The sequence below is a fragment of the Crocodylus porosus genome, unplaced genomic scaffold (assembly GCF_001723895.1).
Source record: "Crocodylus porosus isolate Cpor-Errol unplaced genomic scaffold, CroPor_comp1, whole genome shotgun sequence".
Lineage (NCBI taxonomy): Eukaryota > Metazoa > Chordata > Crocodylia > Crocodylidae > Crocodylus > Crocodylus porosus.
The window spans coordinates 60,278,064-60,304,111 of NW_017728951.1; the positions used below are offsets into that span (position 1 = coordinate 60,278,064).

General features: G+C 41.6%; 1 protein-coding gene across 1 annotated transcript in view; it reads right to left on the bottom strand.

Moving 5' to 3' along the window:
* FAM13C (family with sequence similarity 13 member C) overlaps positions 1–25,436 on the bottom strand; it is a 43,833-nt gene extending 18,397 nt beyond the window's left edge. The window contains exons 1-3 of the mRNA XM_019555553.1: positions 25,022–25,436; positions 7,629–7,839; positions 4,480–4,618 (exon numbers count right to left, since the gene is read on the bottom strand). Coding sequence (XP_019411098.1) covers positions 4,480–4,618; positions 7,629–7,839; positions 25,022–25,193 — 522 coding nt within the window. The 5' untranslated portion in view covers positions 25,194–25,436. The remainder of the gene's footprint in view (positions 1–4,479; positions 4,619–7,628; positions 7,840–25,021) is intronic.
* Positions 25,437–26,048: the final 612 nt, after the last annotated feature.

Sequence of the window (26,048 nt, forward strand, 5' to 3'; positions counted from 1 at the left end):
GTAACATAACACAAAAAGTTCAGGGTGTGCTTTTTCCCTTTAAAAGAGAAAAGCTTCTTCCCTGGCACTAAGTGCCTTGTAGTCAAGGGTACCTGGTGAGCTATTTGTATCCTCCACTTTCTGGATCAGAAAGTTGTCCTCCACACAATGTAGAAACTGGCTGAATTATTCTCCCAGAAGGTGTCCAGAAAATTGAAGTCTCCCATCACTACCATCCCATAGCTTTTGGATAGATTTGTCACCTGATTGAAGACCTCATCTACCTCCTCTTCCTGTTTAGGTTGCCTATAATAAATCCCTGCCACTATATCAGTGCCACTTCTTTCACCTTTCATCTTCACTTATACATATTGTTTTGCTGTTTTCTTCCTCCTGAACCAGGGGACAAGTATATGTGTTTTTGATGTATAAGACACCACCACCATTTTTTCTTCCAACCCTGTCCTTTTGAAAGAGTTTAACCCTTCATGTTGACAATCCAGTCATAAGAACTGAACCACCAGGTTTTAGTGATGTTCTTTTCATAGGCTGCAGCTTCTAACTCTTGATTATTCCCCATATTTCTCTCATTTGTACACATGCATTGGATGTATTTTGCATTTTGAACTTCTCACTTCCCTTCTGCAACACTTGTAGCTCTGTACCTCTTTGGCCTTTTTGCAGAGATGCATTGCTTCTTTGAGTCCTTTCACCTTTAGACTGTGTGCTCTGTTTTTCAAGGATAATATGTCTTCTTACGAGAATAAAGAAGGATTATCATTCTATAATGAGAACAGTAATTTAGTGTAGATGAAAAATTCAAGCTTACTCTACTTGACCAGCTTTGACAAGATCCTGTTCACATATTTGGCAAGGAAAGGTCTTCTAATGAAGAGGAAGCTATTCTTAGCTAACAAACTTCATTTTATGGCTTCAGGTTTGGTTAGGTAAGATGTAACTGAATAGTAGAGGGACACTGGGCAACTCACTGGAGCAGGTACTGCTAACTGCCAAAAGATACTGCAATGCTACTCTTCCATGGTCTGAGTCTTTTGTGGCTACCCCAACCATACCATTCTTGGCAAAAGAAAAATCTCTAGAGCTAAACAATTCGCATCAGAAGCAATAAATAGAATCAGCATAAGTGGAATAAAGAAACCACTCTTGCTCTCTGTGTTCTCCCTTTGAAAGTTGGTGTGAAAAATGGAACACTTAAAATGTTCTTCCATTATCATCCAAAGAAGAACTCTTAACCATCTTGTTTTCCTTCATTAAGAACTGTTGGAATTATTAGAAGAAATAAACCCTTTAAAGTTTTCAGAAGCAGAAACAATGATGCTTGAGTGACCATTCATGACTAGATTCTGATGCATAAGTTGTAAAAAAGTTGATCCCAGAAATCTTAAACATGTCTGTCCTTGTTTCATACTGTTGGCTCTGTTGTTTTTATGATATGCACCTATATACAGACCTACATACAGACATTTCCATTTTCATAAAAGATTATCACTAACATTTTCAGTTTTGACCATGATAATCTGAACTACTATTGAAGAACACTAGTTAACTTTACAATCAAAAAACTTCTAAACAACCAAGCATAAATTGAACTGTCACAAGAAAGTGCGCCTGTCATCTGCTCTTGTCCAACAGCAATTTCTGAATCATTATCTGTTTGCCAGTTAAAAAACAAACAAACCAATTGAGCCTGTCAATGTGCAATTTTTTTTTCTTACCATCTCTTAATTCTTGACGGGTTCATGATGGTCTGACTACTCTTAAACTTGGCTAGTATATTTAATTTAATGAATATAAGTAATCTCCTTGTCAATTATATTGTTTGCATTGTGATTTGCATAATGAGTGTCAGAGTCTTCTGTGCCTGGGAGAATCAAGTCCTTACTAATGGTCTTCAGACTTCAGCAATCAAAAACGTAAATGTTTTCTGGGTTTCAGCTCAATATTCGGACCTGATTTAATGAAAAAGTATACAAAATATGGTTCACTTTTTTAAAAAGATCTAGAAGTAGGAACATTTGCAGTCTCTTTTGTGCCTCTTTATATTTTATTCAGATTAAAGTAAATTTATACTGAAAAAGTGAATTTTCAAAAAGGAAATAATTTTGCTGTAAAAACGAAATTTTGCACTAAACTGTGGAAAAGATATTTCAAACCATTTCATGACAATGGAATCCTACTGCAAAGAATGTCTGGTTACTTTAGGACAGTTATAGTCACAAGTGTCTGTTCAGTTCTGTAATTTCATGATCAAATGAAGAAAAGCTAGCAGATTTTAATTTTAATGTCTTCACCAGAATACCAAAAATTTTCTAATCAAAAGGAAGGAGCAGAAAAAAGCTCAATATTGCACATCATTTTATTTGAAACAGTGGTTTTAATATTCACTCCTCTCCTCCCCTTTTCCTACTGCTTATACTCTGGAAGTTCCCCAAATCATTTGTTAAATCCTCTGTCTTTTCCTCTCATCCCCCCTTTAATCTGTTTAAACCAATGATTCCCAACTGTTTTTAGATGCAAGGCGTTTTTAGATGAAAGACTATATCACTTATCTGAATTTATCAGGACCCGAGCTGAGAATCTCTGCTGCATGTTGCATGTGTGCCTGCTGGAAGCAGAGACGTGAAACCAGGCCATAGCAGTGCCAGTATCACATCGCCCTTGAAAGGATGCCACAGCACCTCAGTTTAGAACTACTAGTTACAAGATCAGCTTCCTATCCTGCTAGTCTGTCTCCCATTTCACAAGTCTTTGAAATTACTTCTTTCCTTCCATACCTATTAGAAGCTTTTCTTCACTATCAAAACACAGAACTGCTTTTGTCTACTGCCCTTCTTTGACTTCATCTCCTTTTACTTCCTGTTAGAATGTATTGCACTTGGACAGAATCAAAATAGAAAATTTTTCAAAAATACCAAAGTTCCCATGACAATTTAAGCATATTCAGTGGAAGAAAAAGGTTATTTTTCTTAAATTTGTGGAGCCCTGAGCCTTGCTGCCTCCCTATTCATCTATCAGAAAGCTGTGATAAAATGAAATAAACAACTCCCTCTCACACACAAAAACTCTAAGGAAATCACCCCAAGTCATGGGACAGAAGTCTATGTTGATCTAGTTCAGGCATCTGTAAACTGCATAAAACTGTTGCCCTGATGGAGGCATCTGAATAATTAAAACATCTTTAGAATCTTCTTCAGAGATAACTGTAAATAGTTTAGATACCTGAACTAGGTCAACAGCAACTCCACTCTTTCAAACTGAATATGAATATGATGGATTCCAAGGTCTGGAAGCAGGGCTAAGGATGTTGCACAATTTTCTGATTATATAGTTTGGGGGGGGGTTTATGTATATACTAAACATATTTCATTTTTATGATCTACAGTTGACACCTAAATCTAATATATGTTGCAATGTCCTTCCACTTTAAATGAATTCTACCTTCTACAGTTAGAGCTTACAGAGTCTTCACTTACTGGCAGTTATACTAGAGTTTATATTCCTGTGACAGGCCAATCACTAGTCAGCAATCCAAACTCAAACAAATAAGTAGGTCTGAAGATGCTTTTGGTTTTAACATACTAACATGCAGCAGTTAGCAAAAGAATTATACGATCTCCAAGAAAACTGCTTTCCTTTAAAACATGTAAGCCGTGATTTACAAAGAATGCTAACAGGACATAAATTAAGAGGATTCCATCACACCATGCATAGGAAAACTGCAGCAATGGGCAAAACCTTAGACACCTCCACTAGCACCAAAAAATTCCCTACATTTGGGAAGATTAATTGGAGCTTTAGCCTTTGCCAGTTACTACTTAGGAGATGTCTCTGCTGTAAAGCATAAATCTCAGGATACCAGTACCACTGAAGGCAGTTTGTAGGGTAGTGTAGAGATACCCACGTTGCCTTCAAATGAATTAGCTCAGTAGAGTCCCAGTAGGTCAGCAGGCTATAGCACAGAGCTCAGTAGGCTAATTTATTCTGAAACTGAGCTCCATGCTGTCATAGACTGCTTCCAGTACCTGAGCTAGCCTATTCGAAGCTTTCTCTACTATATGCATAACCACATATCGGTTTTCACTGACCCACAACTTTTATAAAATGTCAGTGTTTGGTTGTTGTTGTTTTTTAAATTAGGACTTGGTCTGCATGAATAAGAAAGATATAGAGCAGAAGAAAATTTTCAAGCAAACAATTTTGTCTATAATACAAATAAGCAGATATTTACAAGTAGGGGAGCATTTATTTGATGTAAGAACTTCTAGGACAGTTTAAGTGATTCACTCTTGCAACCACTCATACAGATAATGGTATTTCCAAACAAAGGTAACAAAAAGAAGATCCAAAAAAGCAGCTCACAATCATATATTGTACACATTTAGATTTTTCCATGATTTTGGGAGAGGCACAATCTTACACTTTAAATGCATTACCCATAATAAATACATGGAACCCGTTCCTCTGTTTTGGAGCACTTACTCGGTATTTTTTTTCCTGTTCAAACTTTTGCTCATACTTCCTAATCTTTCTCTTGAGGCTTTGAAGATAACTGGTAAGTTGTGCCACTGTCTGTGGTTCTTTGCTGTCCTCACAGTTACACCTGGAAGAACTTCTTGGTCTGAAAAAGGAAAGTTGACAGATATCTCTATCAACTCAAGTGATATATTTGTGAAATGGCATGAATTTAGCTACACTGAACCATTTTTAATAAAAAATCACCTGTAGAATATGACAGGTAGATAAAAGAAAATTGTTAAGTGTTATGAAGTTTAAATTTCTATTTCCTTTGAAGATACTGGAGCATGTGGTAGACAGCTAGGCCAGGAGTGTCAAACTCATTTGATGCCCAAGGCTGGCTCCAGCTCATAGGTCTCCTTGCAGGCCAGATCTAGCCAGGGCCACAGGGTGGTTAAAGCCTGGGGCACACAGCAATTGCAGTGGTAGCTCTGGTTCTGGCTCAGGAAACAGGACACCAGCAGCTATGGCTCCTTCCATGTGCTCCATTCCCCTGTGTGACCTGGAGGTGCTGATACTGTCACATGCTCCATGCTGGAGCCAGAGCTGCCACCACATACCCCATGCCATGATGGCAACTCTAGCTCTACCATGGGGTAAGTGGCAGCATGGTCCCCATGAAGAATTACGTTTCAACCAAACGGCATTTTGGAAGGGAAAATCTTCAAGCAGAAAATGTTCATATCAGTTCTACTGAAAATTACTTCTGGCTAGCTGAAATGGTAGAGATGCAGTGGCAGACTGGCTAAGGTACAAGAGATGTGATTTTAAGCTATGTTCCAGATCTGTGTCAAAGATTGCCCCCAGATGACCTTGCTCTATAAATAGCAGGTCATTTGAACAGGGGAGTCAAAGGCAGCTGTAGGGGTGTGCAAAGTGGCCCTATTCAATTTGGATTCGGCCCAAATCAGGGACAGTGATTTGATTCATTGATTCAGATCACTGTCTCCAATTTGATTTGGGTGAATCCAAATCTGAAGATTTGATGCTGATTCAGAGAATCAGCTATTAGGACATAGACGCAGCTTTAAAAGTTTTTTCTACATACCTTGAGGTAGCAGGTGTGGCTTGTGATCGCTGTGATGCTGCGGTGCATGGAGCATCCCTCCATGTGCTCAGTGGTGAACCTGGAAGTGGACCTGAAGTACTTCCAGTCCACTTCCAGGTCTGCCAGGAAGCACACTGCCCCCCCCAGCTCAGTGATTGGCCACAGGGGGACCCCGGGTGCCCCCCTGCATGCTCCCCAGTACATCCTGAAGTAGATTGGAAGCGCTTCCAGTCCACTTCCAGGTTTGCTGCCAAGCATGTTAGGGAGACCCCTGAGTGCTCTCCCATGGCCCTCCCTACACCAGACCACACATTAAATAACTATTTACAATAATTTATTATTTACAATAATATTTGACAGATTGACAAATTCGGCATCCCATAAATAACAAACAAAATATTTTCAATAAGCTCAATAATAATCTATACCAGCAGATAAAGCAAATACTTATCATATAACAAAAACAATTTATGTTATTAACTTTAACACTCAGGCAACTTATAACAGGTATATACACTTAAATCAACTAGGTCTCCATAAGATCACTCTGCCTGCAGCAAAGTAGTCCACTGTGCAGTGACTGCAGGGGAGCCCCAGGGAGCAGTGCTCGCTCTGCCTCAGAAGAGGGGTGGCGATGCCATCATCTGGACAGAAGTTGGGGGTGCCTGTCAGGACTTCAGGTGTGACTGCTCTGGAGACCATGGTTTCTTCCCTTGTCCAGTCTTTCCTAGATGCCTGCAATCAATCACACCATTCCCCAGACACTTCCCAAGGCAGCTCCCCTGTGTTTGGCACCTGGAGTGCCCCTTCTCAGCTGTACTTCATTTAGCTCTCTGCTGGAGCTCCCACCCAGCCACAATTCCCTGCTTCTTTCTTTAACTCTTCCAGAAAACCTCCTCTAGCAACCCCTGTCCCTGATTCCCTTCAGTGACTCCCTGCACCCAGGGATCTTAAGAGTGGGGAGGGGAACCTGTTTGCACAACCCCTGCTCCTTTAATAAAGGATACCAGGCAATCCTAGGTACTCATTAGCTGGTGGCTCCTCTACCCTCAGTAGCAGCTCACTCAGTCGCAATTCTTCTGCAAGTCATCCTTTCAGAAGCAACTGTCCTGGCAGCAACCCCCTCTGAAGCAGACTTTCTCAGCACAGCTTCAGCTAGCCTCTCCCCAGTTCATTTCCCTTGTTTTTTTCCTGGGCTTCCCACCCTGGAGTTACAGCTGTCTAATTGTGTGTGCACAGCCTGCTGCAGATTCTTGCCCCAAGAGTGCTAACACCCTAATTGGGCTTGCAAGCTGAGAGGAAACCATTCAGCACCTTTACACAATTTAAATTTGAAACTTAAAGAATAGGTGTTCTTTAACTAACTAAGGTTAATTGCCATATGTTGCAAAGAACTTGAAAAAAGCAATTAATATTCCAGCATAAGAGTGTTTAATACAGTACAGCGCATTGGTGTGGCACTAAAAACCCTTCCTTACAGGCAACAAGCATAATCATTTTGAAGGATTTTTAGTGTCTGGCTCTTCTGTTTCTAGTGTCTGGCTCCTTAGTGTCTGTGAACCAGTAGGCTTGATTACTATTTATTTGTATTTTCCTGAACTTTATTTTTAAGCTTTAAATAAAAAATCTTTCCTGCCTGAAATTTAAATTTTAGGATTTCTGAAAAGGACTAACCTGTGCTAGACAGATGTGCTACCACACACTGCCTTTCATTTCCAAAGAGTGCCTCATAAAATAATTCCATGAAAATTGAACTTTTCTGTATTGGACCTTTAATAACCTCCTTTGTCTTGAGCTCACTTAACAGACTAATTATTAACTTTTAAAAATGTCATTACTAAAGTATAATGAACTAAAACATCAATGAATATTGTACTCTGTTATTACTAGAAAATGTTAGGTCCTATTTACGGTATTTCAAATTGATCATGACAAAATATGTTATAGTAATAAAAACCACTTTATGATAGTAGCTGAAACCCCCCCCCCTCCCCCCCCCATCACAGTCGAGTATTGTGGACTATACAAAGATAATAAAAATTAAAGTTATGATAGATTAGCTTACATCATGAAAAGCTGAGTACTTGGCGGAGAAGGGGCAGAATCTGGGTCTAAATTAAACCTCTGGCTTTGGCTAAAGATAGAGCAACGTGGTGACAGAAGGGGATTATCTCCATCAGTAATGTGATACAGTAGTCTACTTGTCCCTAGGGTGTGATGGTCTTCTGGGCCATTGTCTGCATCATTCTGCCAGTCTCTACAAGCTGGTACAGGCTCTATAACAACAAGATACATCAATGTAGTGGTGAAGGTCACACATAAATATAATTAATTGATCATATATGTGAGAACCTGCACATAAAATATTTATGGACAATATAATGAATAATATATGGTAAAGCAATGCAGCACATACATTTAAAATGTAATAACAGACAGAATATAGAAAAGGAATTACATAGGTTAGAAATTCTCCAGTCTACAGCCACAGTCTATACATTTAGGGTCCTATAGGGCTGGAAGTACACTAAATGCTCCCAGCACAGTATCTAAAATCCTGCAAAATAGGATCTTAGCTCTTAGAGGAAGATATCACACCTTAGAAAATTAGCAAAGTGAAATTCTACAGCTCATGTTACACAAGAGGTCAGATATTATAATGGTCTTTGTTTAGTCTTAAAAACTATGCATCTGTAAATTTCACCTCCTTCCTTCAGTCAGCAAGTGACATATAAACCAGTGGGTACAATGTACAAGAGTTTTGACTGGTGCTAGGGAATCCACATTCTGCCCTGACTCGGAATGGGTACAAGCTGAGAAAGTCCTATACCCTCTTCTTTACCATCAAGTGACAGGTAAAATAACTATACTAGAATTTTTTCCTTAATGAATATATATGGGAGCTTACACAAGTCACATTTTTTGTGCAATTGGGCTCCTGAAAGTGCTCTACAGCCATGAGTTAACACAGGTGCCTGGCTGCAGACAGCTTTTAATATGGCTGATCATGTAAAAAAATTAACCCTCACCAAATCAGGTGTTAGATAAAGGTGGTTTAAAGCAGAGTGCCATGGGGAACCTGTGTTTCCTCGATGGTTAATTTTTTGCATGAGGGCAGGGCTGGACTGGTGCCAGCAAAGGAGAGAGGGGGAAGTGTATGGGAAGTGGGATGCAAGGAGGAATGGAGCCTCCTTACCTCATGGCCCCCCACCAGCTAACCCTGCTGAGTTATTGGGGGGGCTGGGACAGCTAGGCTCTGTTCCACCCTTCAATCCCCCAAGTCCACGTGGGCCTCTTGAGAAAATGCTTTGCCTCACCTGAGCTGGAGGTGGGAGTGTGAAATGAAACCTCCTCACCTTGCAGGCTTGGCCCAGTTCCCTGGGGTAACTGGGAGGGCCTGCAAGATGAGAGGGTTCTCTTCCACCCTCTCTCAGCTCCCTTCCCCCTCCCACTGATGGCTCTGGAGCTGGGGGGGGAAAGTGAACTGGGGAGGGGGTGCTGGAGCACCCTCACCCCCAGCCAGGAACAGTGCAGGCAGGCTTGATCCCCTGGACCCAACAGGCAAACCATGAGTTAGAGAAGGCCTCTAAATGTTTATAGTATTATCAGCTTTAAAGAGGATTCTGCTCTTGTACATAAATCCTATTGTCACAACATGGGGTCCCCAGGAATGGCTGTGATGACCCTAAGGCTCTGTGACCATGTCAATTCTGCCCTGCAGCCACCTTCTTTTCTCTCCTGCCATGTCTTGTTGTTACAAATAAATACTAGGGAGGCTGCCCGTGAGTTTCTGTGCAATCATGTTCTTGTTAGACGCCACTGAACCCTGTGGGTTCTGGGTCCCCTTGCTAGGTCCTGCTCAAAGTTGGTGCTTCATGGAACAACCCAAGGCTTATGGGCTAGATGCATGACTCCAAAACTTCCCATTTGCCTCCTGTTGTCACTGGGCCCCCTGGCCCCTGTGACTGCACCCCTCTGGTGCTGGGGCTCTGTGGCCTCTGCAAATGCACCCCTCTGGTGCTGGGGATCTACACAATTGTGTGCTTCAATGAGGCCTCCTCTTTCCCTAAAAGCCACTTCTTGGTCTACCAGTTTAAAAGACAACAGAAAAACAAGCCCCTGGGCTACAACATAACAATAATAATGGAGGCCTCACTCCCCCCTTTAAGGAGGTAAACTTCCCTCTTATTATTGTGTGCCTCCTAGCCCCAGATACTTTATGAGCTCTATTAATCTTGCAGGCAGCAGCCCAGTCCATTAAACATCTCTAAGTAGTTCTTTCCTGCAAGAGATCCTTCCCCGGGCAGCTGACAAAGAACTAAGCCCCTGTAAGCCCTAGCCCTGGGGCTCATATGTGCCCAGGGTCTTGCTTCCTTCCAGTCAGCTGAGCGGGTGCAGGTGCCAGCTAATTCCCTCATTAGCCTGCTGCCCAGGCAACTTACAGCTATGGAACTCTGCTTCAGCTCTCTGGGTTCTCTAGCTAGGCTGGTTTGGTTCTTAAGGAGCAGGATCACCTACACATATAACAAGTGCTTTCCTTAAATAACTCCATGTGGGTAGAGACAGTCATGTATATTAACTTATATCATATCATAATTTTTCCTGTAAAATCCTACTGATGTGCAAAAATGGAGTCCATAGCATTTAAAAAAAATGCATTCTAGGTTTCTCTCATGGATTTGCCCTATAACTTGGATTTTAACATATTCCAAAAGAGTCCTTATTGTATATAATTCTCAGACTTTTTAGCAACAGTAATTAAACACACATTGTCTCCAAAATCAGCACATATATATAGGGAGGAAAGGGACCTCTAGGGTCCCTCAGCATGATCGCTATTCCTACATTCTACTGAACAGATGCTTAATCAGCATCATCTTGAAAACCTCCAATGAAGGAGATTTTAAAATGTACCTAGGCAGCTTGTTCCTTTGTCCAACTGTTCTTATAGTTAGGAAGATTTTCTTGAGATTATTAAATGTACTTTTCTGTAGTTTACACTTACCACCTTATGTTCTGTTCTCTGTGGTTGCTCTCCCTCTTTTCTGTGGCATCCTTTTAAGTATTTGAAAAGTACTAGCATGTCCCCCTTACTCTCCTTATCACCAAACTAAATAATACCCATTTCTCTCAACCTTCCTTATACAGTTTGCATTCCAACCTCTTTATCAACTTTATTGCTTGCCTTTAAATGCACTCCAGTTATTACATTCTTTTTAAAATGCAGTGCCTAGAGCTGGACACAGCACTCCAGCTGAGCACTGAATATAGTAGAATTCCTTCCTTCTTTCATGTCTTTCAATGTCTTTCATATAATACTTCTGCTAATGCAGATCAAAACTGTGCTTGTCTTTTTTGCAAGAGTACCACTTTGCTGACTCAAGTTGAGTTTGTCATTCACCATAACCACAGGATCCACCATAACCACAGGATCCTTCATGGCAGTGCTATTGCTTGTCCAGTTATCTGTTATTCTGTATTTGTGGATTTGGTTTTCCTTTCTTAGGTTCAGTATCTTATATTAGTCTTTGTTGAATTTTGGCTTTTTATTGATAGCCCAGTTATCCAAGTTATCAAAATCTGTTCTAATTCTCCAAACTGTTTTCAACCCTGGTGGTTTTGTGTCATCTGCAAACTTGATCATCCTTTTTGCCATTCACATGCTTTTACCAGATCCATTTACAACTACAAACAGAAATCAAGTAAATAGCAGATCTGAAAACCAGTCCTTCACCTCTACTTTTAATTAAAAATGAATTTTTCATCAACACTGTCACAAAGACTCAAAAGACAAACTTCTAACTGCAGTTAATTTAGAATACAAAATTATATGGTGACTGGATAAGGCTTCCAGCGATAGAGGCCCTTCCTCCTGAGACTTTGCTGTGCCTTTTATGCTGTGTTTTAATTAAGATTTGCACAACAGCTACAGAGGTTGACTGATTCTTTTTTCAACAGTGGGAAACTACTGACTCCAACTGGCATACCTCTTCGAAAACAGAAAACTGAACCTTGAATTTAAAAGAAATAGAGCACAAAAAGCCTAAAATGTTATTTTACTGGATGCTCTTCACTTATTTCCGTGCTAAAGATACCAGAAATTTACTGGTATTACTGTATTTCCTAATTATGGATTATAATAGAACATGTAGGGGAATGGAAGTAGAGCAGCTGAGGCATTCTCACTATTCCAAAAGAATAAGTACAAGCCATGCTCTGGACTTATGATAAAACCCTTTCCCAACCCCAGCCCCATCAAACCAGCTGTAAACAGGTAGCAGATTTCATAGATTTTTCAGGGTAGAAAGGAACCTCAGCAGATCATCAAGTCTGATCCTCTGCCCTGGGCAGGAGAGAGTGCTGGGGGTCCAATGACCCAGCCAGGTGTTTGTCCAGTGTCCTTTTAAAGACCTCCAAGGTAGGGGAATCTGGAAGGGCTACCATTCCAGATCCTGATAACCCTTACCATAAAGTTCTTCCTAATATCAAGTCTAAATCTTCTCTCTGTCAGTTTGTGGCAGTTGTTTCCAGTTACTTCAAAGGGTGCCTTGATAAACAGAGTATCTCTTATTCCTTGCTGTTTTGCCTTGACAAATTTGTAGATGGCCACCAGATCCCCTCTCAGCCTTCTCTTATGGACCTCAACCTCTCCTCATAGAACCTATCTTGCAGGCCCCTAACCATATGAGTAGCCTCCTCTGGACCCTCTCAATGTTATCCACATCCCTGCAGCACCCAAAACTGAACACAGTACTTCAGCTGTGGCCATACCAATGCCGCATAGAGGGGAAGTATCACCTCCTTAGACCTGTTCATGATGCGTTTATGCATGATAGAGTGCGGTTAGCTCTATTGATCACTTCGTCACATTCATGACTCACGTTCATCTTGGAGTCAACTATGACTCCGAGATCTGTTTCTGCTGCTGCGATGCTTAGAAAGTCATCCCCGCATCTGTACATGTATTGGTGATTCCTTCTCCCTAGGTGCAGTACTTTGCACTTATCTTTGTTAAACTGCATCCTGTTTTGTTCTGCCCACTTTTCTAGCCTGTCCAAATCTGCCTGAATCCATTCCCTGCCCTCCAGCGTGTCCTCTTTGCCCCATAATTTGGTGTCCTCCATGAATTTGGAGAGTGTGCTCATCACGCCCTCATCCAAATCAGCACCAGCCCAAGGACTGCTTCTTGAGGGACACCGCTGCCCACATCTTCCCAGGTCAATATTGACCCATCCACCACCACGCTCTGGGTGCGACCTCTAAGCCAATTTGCTACCCACCTGACTGTGTAATCATCTAAGTCATGGCCATTTAGTTTTTTTTATGAGAATGGGATGTGACACCATATGAAAGGCTTTTTTAAAAACCAAGTATATGACATCCACCTTGATTCCTGCATCTAAGCAGTTTGTGACCTGCTCGTAATCACTTGGGGTGATTCCCTGATCACTTGAGGTGCCTTTAAATGTGTGAGGGGGCTGCTTTGATGTGCTGCAATTACAGTGTGTCAGAGCTGTAATTAGTGCACATCAGAGCATTCTAATTAGTGCGCATCTAGTGCAAGTCTGCTAGAACCTACTATTTAGTGCGCCTTCTCGTCTCATGTATCAGTATCCCTACACTTCAAAATGCTGGTGGGGGTGCTTTAACTAAAGCCCACCCCCAGAGCACATGTGGGAGGAGTCAAAGGCACCCTAGCAGGATACTAACCATATCATTCCTTGGCTACAGAAACTGGTGGGCCTTAATCACACCAGCACGATGGCCCCTAAGCTTAAGAGGACCTACAACTTTTCGGGTAGGCAGAAACAGACCCTGCCTTTCATCACCTTTGTACTGGCATATCATTTTTATGGAGGCACAAAAGGCAAGCAAACAGATGTTCATACCCCTTGTCGTGCCACAGATAGTGGCCATCAGTGGCCAAAGGTGGTATCAATTTGTGCCACAATTTACCAGATATCTGTTTACTTTATGGCAAAGGAGCACCAGCATCCAGGAGATGCCCATGCTCTCCAGCTGCTCTGAGCAGGTGCTCTGGGGGCTTGAGGGGCCAATCCTGCACATGCCTTGAATTCCTGCAAAGGATAAGGCCCCTAAAGCCCATGGAGCACATGCTTGACTCTCCCTGCTTCCTGAGATGCATCTCCAGGAATCTGGGGGGAAGTGTCACTGTAAGTGGAGAAAGTCAGGGCTTCCCTGCTTACCAAGATACACCCCAGGATCTCCAAGGCACATCTCAGTAAGTGGAGAAACCCTGACTTTCCTTGCTCACCCATATGTGCCCCAGACATCCTGGGGATGTATAGCAGGATGTGGGGAAAGCCAAACAGGCATTCTTAAGGCTTGAGGGATGATGTGCATTTCGAATAAGGAAGCAGATCACCTATACCAGGATACATCCTATCACAGCTGATCCACCTCATTTGGCAACATCTATTTCTAGCCTTTTATAAGTCACATATAGTCTCTACTTGTTACTTGTATTGTATGATAATCTGTTAGACTGGTAGCTTTTTTCCAGCATTATGTTTGTGCTCACTCATCACAACTCCTCTGTATCCATGTTTTTCTCAAAGGCCAAATTCTACTCTGCATCACACCAGGGTAAGTCTCCTGGTATGGGGGACTATTTCCACACCAAATTTGAGCCCACAAACTGATTTCAGCCACAGTGAAGGCCCACACAATGATTAATGGCATTCTGGTGGGCCAGATCCAAATCTAACCCAACCTTTGAAATATCTTCAGCCTTTATCCTAGCCATAACTCACAAACTAGTAGCAGTTCTAATTCAAATCAGACCCAGTTATCATGAGTTATAGACCTAGAAACCAATATCAAACCTAAACCAAAAGAGAGACCAAAAGCCAGGGTCATATGCAAGCCACAGGAAGTGATTCTTTCTTTCTTTTGAGTACTGGTGAGAACTCAGCTAAAGTACTATGCTCAGTTTGGGGTACTCCATTTCAAGATATGGAAAAATTGTAAAGAGGAGAGCAATAACAATTAAAAGAAGATTAACAAACATATAATGCTAAAAAGGAATAATTAGGATTGTTTAGTCTTCTTAGATAAGAAGAAAAATTTAAAGGGGAGTTTCATAACCCTTCAAAAGCTGAAAAGGCTTTTATAAAGGTGATGGTGATCAATTGTTCTCCATGCCCCAAAGAAGAAAAGACAAGAAATAATAAGCTTAAATTGCAGTAAGGGACATTTAATTTAGGTAAAAAGAACTTTTTAACTATGAGAATAGGTAAACACTGGAACAGATTACCCAGAGAGGTAATGGAATCACCAAGACTTAAAATTTTTAACTGAAGGTTAGAAAAAGTTTTGTTTGGGTAGATTTAGACAGGGGTGATCTTGCCTTGAGCAGTAGGTTGGACTAGATGATCTTCTCAAGGCCATTTTAGAACCATTTTTCTATGATTTTATACCTAGTGTAGGCCTACCATCTAGTTCTAATGTCAATTCTAGTGCAAAACCAAGAACTGACACCTAGACTGGACTCACAAGCCAACACCTAGACTTGAAACACCAAGCCAACACCAACCTTATTACTAACCTGGGCTCTATGAACTGATACCAAAATTATTTAAAACCAGTGGCATCACACTAGGCCTGTGCGAATAGAGAACTATTTGATTTGGATTTTGCCAATTCAGATGCCAGCAATTTGATTCAGAGATTTGGATCACTTAGTTTCATAGTTTCTAGGGTCGGAAGGGACCTGAGTAGATCATCTAGTCCGACCCCCTGCCATGGCAGGAAAGAATACTGGGGTCAAATGACCCCAGCAAGATGTTCATCTAACCTCCTCTTAAACACCCCCAGGGTAGGAGCCTGCACCGTTTCTCTGATTCGATTCGGCTGAATTGGCTTCGGAAGATACAACACTGATTCAGAGTGATTCAGAGATTTGGCCATAGAATATAATGGGGAATCAATGAAATATCTATAACTTTGTTGTGTTTTGGCTGATTTGAATGAAACATACAAGAGTGGTAGCCTCCATTGAGGGCATGAAGCCTGCCAAGTTTCAAGGCAATAGGTGCAGGGGTTTCTGGGGAACTGCACCTCAAACTCCTGAAAGCAAAACTCATGTCATGTAGGTGTGTTAAGCCACAGCAGGGTGAAAACTGCAGGGGAGGTAGCCCCTGCTGAGACCACAAAGCCAAGTTTCAAGGAGAAACATGCAGGGGCATCTGGGAAACTGCACCTCAAATGGCTGACAAGCAAGACTCGTAACATGGGTGACACTGTGTGCGTGTTAAGGGACGGGGGTGAAAACCGCAGGCCTCCTAGGCCCTGATGCAGCCACAAAGCCTGTCACCTGTCAAGGAGATAGGTGCAGAGGGAGTCTGGGCTCTGGGGCCCTGCACCTCTAACTGCTGACAGGCAAAACTCATGACATGGGTGCTTGTGTGACTGTATCTGTCTTGGGGCACAGGGGGGCAAAGACTGCAGGCCTGCTAGGCCCTGCTGTGGCCATGAAGCCTGACAGCTGTTTTGGTCTTAGGGCACAGGGGGGTGAAAAAGACTACTGCCAGCCTGCCAGGCCCTTCTGCAGTCATGAAGCCTTCCAGCTGTCAAGGAGGTGTCTGGGTTCTGGGGCCTTGCACCTCTGGCCACAGGCAAGCAAAACTCGTGACATGGATGGGCGACACTGTATGTGTGTTCATGTGTGCCCTTCCTAGAGCTAGGACCTCTACACAGCATGGCAGTGCGCCCCAGTGAGGCTTCCTCCTCCCCGACAGCCTCAGCCTGGTCCACCACTGTAAAAAGCAGCAGGTAAAAATAACTTAGGTAACTCAGTACCAGTAACACCCGCAGCAGGATCTCAGGTAGCCAAACTGAACTGTCAGGCCCTTCTTTCCTCTCAAGTAGAGTGGTGTTCCGTGTTGTGTGTTAATTTCAATCTGAATCTCTGCCTGACTTCTGTGTTGTCTTTAGTCTGTATGTAAACTAACTATAATAATATTAGTAACTAATAACTATATATAATCTGATTCTAAATCTCTTCTTCTATGGATATATGACTTCTATGCGTGTCTGAGTGTGTGTAATGTGTGTTTCCCTGCAAAGTGATAGATCATGCTGCCAGGAAAAATGCTGAGCTTTCTTTTTTAAAAGTATTGCAAAAATAAAAAAAAGAACAAATATAAATGGAAAGAAATGAATTGGATATGTATTAAGATTCTAAGCTAAGATAAGCTAAGCCAAACTAAGCTAAACTAAGCTATAGCCTATCCAATCCTTTCTAAGAACAAAAAATAGCAGGCAACTGACTGACTAGGAAGCAAGCCAGGCAGCCCAGTCCCTTTCTGACACTGTTCCTCACTCAGAACCAGCTCACAAAAGGCACAGCAAGCCTGCAGACAGAGGCTTCTATGCTGTTTCTATGTCCCTCCCCCAGACACGGTGATTGGAAGGGCAGTCAGAGAGAAATCACACTCCCTGGCCAGCTAGAGATGTCAATCCTTCTCCTCCCCTCCCCCCGATCCCCTCCTTCTAAGTTTCTGTTTCCCCATAAAGACTGCCTTCCATAACTACTTTTTTGAGTTGAGTGGCATCCAACTTCAAAAACAAAGTCATATTTTACAGTGCTTACCTCCTTACAGAGGGTAGAACAGTGAAAGTAGGGGAATGGTCAGGCAAGGACAAAACCTGAGCTTGTGTTCATTTGCTTGTCTCCTCATACCTTGCATATCTCCCCACATCTTATGGCCCTCTTCATGGCACTCTGGTTCAGAATCACTGTGCTACCCTGTTCTATCTAACTAGTATATGAAAAATGTATTTATTTTATTAAGCAGAATATTAAACTCTGGAAGTAAAAATATGACATAATCGTATTTATCTTAAAGTGATACATTTATGATATTTTAAAGATTGAAATTTCATCTTTGTACATAGTCAGCAGCAGTGATCCCTCATGATAAAGGATGATCATTTATGTATAGGGTCTTATAACCTGATATGCTGATTATGGTCCAGTTATATAGAAAGGAGGTGTATTATCTTCAGCTGGTTTGATGTTAAAACAAAACTTAGGCAGTTAAAAAAAATTAAAAGGCGAAAACCTTGGTTGGGTGGAAGAGAAAGAAGATAACATAATAAGGTTGCTTTAAACAGATACAGTGGTATAGTTGTCTCTTCGCTTATTAAAATATGATTTTGAATGCCGTTTTTACACACATCTTGTTATACTGATGTTTTAAATAGCATTTAAATCCTTGAGAGAACTAAAAGAAAATGAAACAAAACATTTTATCAGATGGTTTAGAGAAAAGAGAGAAAAAAAGAATAAACAAAATACACATGACCTTTTGTGATGGGCTAGCTGGTAGTGATTTCGCCCAGGGGTTTTGAAAGGGTAAAGGATTGGAGGGCTTGGGATTCCCTTTCCTCACCAATCTGGTAATGATTTGGCCCAGGGGTTTTGAAAGGGTAAAAAATGATTGGAGGGCTTGGGATTCTCTTTCCTCACCAATTAGGCCCCAGAGACTCACCTGCCATGTCTCCTGATTGGCCCCTTGGGTCACCTGGGAGGAATAAAAGGGGCAGCACAGCTGGCTTGGGGGAGACCTGTGAGGGACAATAAGGAAGGAGTTTCAAAGAGATGGCAAGAGCTGGAGCAGTGGGACAGGAGCAGTTGCCCCGGAAGAGCCTAAAAGAGCAGGACCCGCAGGCAGGGCAGCAAGGCCGACAGGAGAGGTTCTCTGCCGGACTCCAGGATCCTCAGAAAGGGGCTGGGGCAGCATGGCATGTGGTCAGCAGGAGAGGCTCCCTGCTGAGCCCCAGGATCCCCAGCAAGAGGCTGCAGCAAGCAAGAGAGGCTGCCTGGCTGGGTCCAGCAGAAAGCTGTGCAGTGACCCAAGAGGCTCCCAGCTCCACTTCCAGTTTCTCCAGCAAGAGGCAGGGCAGCTCGACGTGAGGCAGGGGTTTCCAGAAGGTCAAAAGCCTGAGCATTCTGAAACAGACCCAGCAGTGGTGGCTATGTAGTAGAGTCCCACAGCACTCGTGCACCTGCTCTGATCCCTTCAATTGGAGAGGGGGTACCTCTTGGAGTACCACTCAGGTTACATTTTAATAAATATCATTTTGCTGATCATATGGAATTTAAAACCTTTATGTGAATTGCTGCCCTTGTTTGAAATATCAGAGCAACTTTCCAGTCCAACTGGACAGAAGTGTCTTGGTCTGGGATCCACAGAGAGATTCAGTTTTTAAAGGGGGTATTACCAATGATTTTTATCATATCTTTATGATAGTCATATGTATTTGAACTGTGACAACTTACAACAAACCAAGCAAACAAATGCAAAACATATAACAAGACAACACAAACAGACAAGACAATATATATTTGTTGTAATTTTGCCATGGCTGTGATGAGGAAGACGCTGCTGGTGGTAGCGAGGCCTCATGGTTTATCAGTCACCTTTGATTCCACTGTGGTTTTTGCAAAAGAAAGCAAACACACACAAGCCTGCCAAGGAAAACTCCTTGCAGTGGCTGATTATTCATATTTACAAAGTACAATGCTGACATGTGCAGTGGCAGTGCACACATCATTGCTATTTTTGGGGTTCTCTTCTGTACAGAAAAGGTGGAGCAGTTACCTATAGGAGGGTGACCATCATAAGTCAAAGACGTTTCTGGCCTTTTCCTGCCTCTACATCAGGGTGGGCAATGATCAGCCTGTCCAATGCGTATTTTCCAATGGCTCAGAGCCATTCCTTCCTGCTAGCCAAGAAGGGTGGCCGGCAGGATAGGTTCACCCTATTCCTTGAGGGTCAGGTGATCTATTTAAGTAAGGGGCTTCCAAAATTAGCTGTTCAATGGAGCACGCCTGTTGCTGTGAATGTGAGATTGAGGGATGCCAGTGCCCTTGTTACAATTAAGCCAAGTTGTCATTTTAAAGATGAGTTTTTCCTTTAAAGGGACAATTTCTCCCTCAGATTTTTTTGTTTAGAAAGCCTTTTCCATGTTCTTTTTGCTGGACATTGTGAAATCTTTAGGACACTTGGAGTAAAACAAAACTGTTGTCCCATGAAAATACATTTAAAATTATACCAGGGCTTTTATACCAAGGAGATAGGAAACAAAACAAACAAAAATAAAACCTGCATTAGCCAAATTTAATACTGAAAACCATTTTATCCCTCCTGCTATAGCTGCTATAATTGCAGGGTACTTTGCCTTTCAAAACAGATGAAATTTCAAATCAGGGAGTCACACACACTAAGCATTTGTACTATCATTTGCTGACTTAACAAACTACTTATTATGAGTTATAATCCTATTTCAGTTTCCAGTGAGTATTTACACTGCATTGATGGGGGAGCATTTGGTCCCTCAATTAAGCTACATGCCTGTATCTTCCCACATTTTAACCTTTTTATCTGTCCAAACTTTAGGAAATGCCGTCATTCAATTTTCTGGGGTAACCCCATCACACACTCAATCACAGCAAAACCTTAACAACTGCTAACACCTTTCTTTCTAGGTTATCTGTATTATACCCACACTATTTCCAGATACATCTCACCCCCATTTACACTTCTAGCAGTCTCTGCCTTGCAACACAAGCACAGAGCAAATAAGACAACACTGCTTCATTCTGTGTTTTGCACAAACACCTCAACAATCTCTGCAATCTCTTGGCTTTACTTGTGTTACAAACATTCACAGTTTCTAGCACACAACTTAGTCTTCTCTGCTACTGACTTCTTATTGGATCAGTGATAGAAGTAGTTGTACTTAACCCAGACAGACCACAGCATGACCTCAGGCACTCTGAGATCAGGACACAACTTTTCCTTAAAGCAATTGCGTCTTTTCCCTGCTCTAGAGCAGTCATTTCTAAAATTGCATTTTTACTTTTTCCTCCTACCTGCTCTAGCATTCAAACTCTGTTAATCTGTTATTCTCTTCTTTCTTTCTAAACACTTTCCACATCTCTCTCTAGAACAGCTAGCTGCCCCACAGCCTGTTTTCCCACTTCCCTCTATCTTTTTCCTTTCCCTCTCTCTATCACAGCTCCTTGATTTCTGAATCTCTCTATGTAAGGAAACAAGCCTTGAATGAGTGAACCATGCATCTTTGCTTGTGAATTTTGCTTTTAACTCCCTCACATAGGGCTGTAGCAGTACAGGCACCAGCTGTGGGGGACAGTTTCAATCATAATGGTTTTCAACCTGTCCAGACCCAGCACCTTTTAAGAACTGGATCTCCCATATGTGCCAAATCTGACACAAAGGAGGGAAGTCAGAGAACCAGGTTTCTACCCTTTCTACTCAGGTCTAAATACTGGAGTATACTAGCTCTTCACAAGAAACAAAAACCAGTGTCTTGCACCAAAGACTAGCTTACAGTCAGCGATAAACTCAGAACTGAAAATCTCAGAAACGTCAAAGCTTAAGACACAAAATCTCAAAAGCCTCAAGAGAAAACAATCTTACAAGCATTTCTACTGGAGCGGACCTGCCTTCAGATACCTCCTCCTTTTTCACTCACTTAGCCCCATGATCACTAATTCCTGGTGTGGGGGTCTTCTGCCCGAACATACTCATTCCTGGACTTTGGCACCCTACAACAACCACAACAATAACGACAACCACAATGATAACAACAAAAGTGCTGTGGGTTCTTGCACCCATGTCCTGCAGGAGTTCCCCTTAATAATGCCAACCCTTCACCGAGTATGCCTGCCTTTCACTGGGGCGAGTTCTATAATGTCGACCCTTCACCGGCTATGCCCACCTCTCACTGTTCTATAATCACAATAAACAGTAACAGTGTAGGCATCCCTACAGTAACAGCAATACTTCAAATACAACACAAACACACACAGAGAACACACAAGCACACTAGCTCACCCAACCCACACTTCTCACTCTGACTAACACCCACAATATGCTCGCATTCTCTACCATAAAATGTTGCCCTGTGGGGTCAGGTCAACTCTCAGGATCTCAAAATTGCACTGTTAGATGGGAGGGTGTGACACAATTTCACATATACAAACACAGAAATCAATTAGGTGCGTACACACACACTACCAAGTCAGGCACATAAACATCCAAGATTACCAGCCTAGACACATGCATACCTATCACCAATTCAAGCACATACACACTACACACACCAAAAATGAGTTTCCTATAACCACACACCCAACACACACACACGGATCACTCATTCATATATCATGAACACAATGATATCTATATATAGCTATATAGAGCTATATATGTATATTCACCAGTTCACACACATACCACCCACCTACACATATACAAAGGTGAGTTCCTAACTTGGATGGTACAGTGTGTATGTGTGTGCTTGGGGTACTTGGGATACCTGAGGGAAAGGTTAAGGTGAGACAGTGAAAGTGTAGGGAGTGAAAGTTGCCAGGACCATGATTAGAGCCGGTAGATTAGAGAGGAGCTGGGCTGAGGAACTGAGGCTTGGAACTACTTAAAGTCAAGTGGCCTCAGGGTTACTCGAGGTCACTGGTGCTGGGGTTGAAGCAAGGAAAGAAGCCCGGTGGCAAGGAGGAGACAGCTAGGAAAGAGAGAGGCAGAAGACTGGGAGATTGGGGCTGCAAACAGAGAGGCAAAAAGCTGGGAGATTAGGGAGGAGGGTTGGGAGGTCAATAGACAAAAACCCAACTTGGGGTTTCAAAATAACAGGTTTATTAAACAGACAACACAGTATACAGCCCCATGAAGTTATTGGTTCCTACACACACATACACACACAATGGTAGCAGGAGAGAAAAAGGCTTGGTGGAGGGATTAAAGTCAAGGTGTGCAGGGACAGAGTCCAGATCCTTTGCTTGGGGAAGGAAGGTGGGAGATAGCTACCTTTCCTGGGCTGTGAGTTGATCCTCAATGGCCAGTTGGGGTCTTCTCTAACAAGGTATTGTCCAGAGAGGGGGTCACCAGCAGGGCCTCTGGGTGGATAGGTGGTGTGGCATGGTGCTGGTCCAGATGAAGAGTGCATTCCAAGGAATCAGTCTGCACTACCCCTTTTTATGGGGCAGACTACCTCTGATCTCCTATGGGGACCGCATGTCCAGGCAAAGTCAGCCCTGTTCCAGAGGGTTCCAGATGCTCAACTGAGCATGTGCAGTCTTGGCACAATGGTGGGTTGGCTGGTTTCTGGAGCAGTCTTTGTCTTCCAAATCTTGAGCCAGGGAGGGTCAATGCAGGGTAATGGTTGGGTCGTCAAGTTGATGGTTCAGTCAGTCAGAGGGAGCTATTTTTAGACCTACTGCCTTTGTCTCTTAAGCACCCTCATTCATCCCCATTCATTCAGGAACCAATTTACATAGGAGGGGTAAGTCAGGTACAGTTACAACAGAGTTACAATAGGGTATGCCTGGGCAGGGGACACAAGATGGAGACTTGACATTACTTTACAGACATGGGCCTAAACCATACAGTATTAATATGAAACAATAATCAGTGCAAAAATGCTAGGACAACACTATTTACTATATAAAATGGGGCTTATTACAATAATAGCATACAAGAACTTAGCTTATCTAGTATTACTTGTATTCACTTATATGGTATAGAGAGGACACAGAGAAAGTCAGAAATGGTTAGGGTAAGGGGAGGAAATATGTTTCAAAAGAAAAAAAAGAAAAACTGGGGGTTTTGCTACAATGGAATAATACAGGTGTAGTACGGCAGAATATATTCTATGGGCCAGATTCCAATCTCAGTTACCCTGCTGTAAATTTGACCACATCCAAATTTATATCAGTATAACTAAAAACAGAACCTGGGACTTAGACTACTGTGTTTCAACTAATTGCACTCCTAAATTAGACCATTGTTTTTCAAAGACAGAATAAGAGCCAGTGCTACTAATAAGAAAAGCAAAAAAGCAAGAATTATCATAGCATGGTGTGTATTGAAATCCATAAGGAGCTGAGCTTTCACTAAAACCCAGGTTAGAAATAACAGCATGGCAAATCACATACATTTGAACTGGGTGTCATCATCTAAGACAATCTTGCATAAATGTAAATGAGCAGATGAGTGCTAGAGGTGTTATTTGAAATGGGAGGGTTTTAACAGTTTAAGGAAGTCCAATTCACATCAAAGGTAAAAGTTACAGAAGCTCTTAAACTGAGTATAAATTATTCTGAGTTATGAAACCGTCATGGTATAAAGATTACGTAAAATTGGAAAAGGACAGAAAGCACACCCTGACAATACATAGAAGAGACAACGCAGTTTTCGTACAAGCTCTGAGATCTTGCCCCTGTACCCTCCATTTTTTTTACCTCAAATACATGTCAGAAACTTGGTTCATTAGTAAATACTATAGCTGTCATATTAAATATTCTCCAACTTCTGTTTCAGCATTCAGAAAAAACAAAAGAAAAAACCCCTAAACAACTCAAAAGCCAAAATATTTCACTCTTTTTGCAGGCTATATTCTTGGTATGGATTAGATTTACCATAATTAGGGTTATAAGTGTGTATTCCTTAATTTTGCAGCTCATTACATCCATTTGAAAGAGTCTAAAGAAGAAAAGTGTAATTTATAAAAATATCTGTAAATAAAATTAATTGCCTTATACAAATAAACAAGAAGCTTCTGAAATAGGGTTTCCTGAACTGAGCTTTTTATCATAACATATGCCTTGCAGAAAAAGGATTAGTCCTTATAATACTGACCTCTTTACCTTGATGTGGCCCCTACATAGTGCACATTTTAAACTTGCATATCATACCAGTTTAAAATGTAATGTAATATCCTTGATAACTTTCAACTATTTTTCTTAAGCATTAGTCCCCCTTCTGTCTAGGCTCCTACTTCTGTCAGTCCTGTGAATACAAGCCAAGAATGACAGAGAATGATGTTAAACCTTACGGTTATTTATTTGTAAGAACTGGTTTCCATGTTGGGGATGGATGGATAAATTAACAAACAAATGGGACACATCTTAATATATAAGATGGACAAGGGAGATTCATGAATGATTGCAGTCAGCATGCTATAAAACTCACCTTCACTATCTCTCTGCTGATACATTAAATTAGAATCAATAATAGGAGAAATGAAGTGATATTGCTCTGACAAAAAAAATTACAAAAATAGAATTACATGAAATGGCAGAAAATCACACAGAATGCAGATGTAACACTGTAAATAAAGACCATAACCCTGCTGTGACAAAAGCAGATCAAAACTGAAAATGCAGGATTCTTAAAGCTTGTCTCAAAAGCAAGATTTGTAGGTATGAAAAATAGGTTATCACTATTTATAACAGGTCGTCCCTTTGTTTATATTTCATAACACTGGCAGCACCATACTGTGTCTCAGCCTTCATATTTCATCTGCACTTCTCAAAGGACGACAAATATTAGATTAAACTACAAGACAGCAGGCAAAAATGAGACTACATCATGATATTTAGTGTCTTACCTCCATAACTGGCCCCATCAGCTTGCACACTGGATTGAACAGATGAAGGGACTGGATCCTTGGAAGCTGGCAGCTGAGGAGTTTCTTCCTGGGTTGGCAAAAATGCAGAGCACAAGTCAGTTTCTAGGGGTTGTAGCTTCAACAAAGAATTCTGCAGACAAAAGCAGAACATTGGGATAGACAGGCAACAGCAAAAATACAGTGCCAGGTCTTCAGTTCACTGAGCCCATTAGCAGTCACAGGAGGGATGCTCCACTAACAGTTCTTGAAGGGATGTGTAGGAGATTAAATATACATTATTCTATGTGTATCTTCATGTCATCCAGTCATTTCGGTCCTAAATGGATTATTTAGGACATGAGGGAACAATGATTTCGTCAGCAAAAGACAATTTGCTCTAGGAATTTTTTCTGCCAAACTGGGGTGGTGTGTCTGTTTTCTTGTTTTTGGAGCAATATGATAAGCAAAAATTTCATTCATTCTGCTGACATCAGAATCTGATGATGTTATGCCCCTCCCAGTTTACGATTCATAAAAAAAACCCTGTTTCTACAGCACAGTGCAGTGCACTGCAGATAACAAAGAGTTACTGAGTCACACAATTTATTCCAGATTCTTTTTTATTTGCTCTTTTACAGATATTTCTTTTACATAGCACAGGTTCTATGAAGTTCCCAAATCATTTCTATCAGTGGCAAAAGCTAAATTAACAGATCTTTTGTCACTTACTGCAGACAAATCAATAAGGACAAGGCTGTTTATCTGTAACATCACCTTCAGCTACTGTTTCACACTTGGTCCATTTCTGATTTTAATCTTCAATGCTGAGCATAATATTTAGTTGCACAATCTGACACCTGCATCTTGCTGTGATGCAAATGCTCTGAAAGCCTTAATCACACCTGACTGGGTTAAATGAGTCACTCCTGATGCTCTTTATAGTCAATTACCATCCCTCAAAGGGAATACAGATTGCAACAGAAAATGCTGAAAATAAGGAAGGTTGCCTTAACACTCACAAATGACA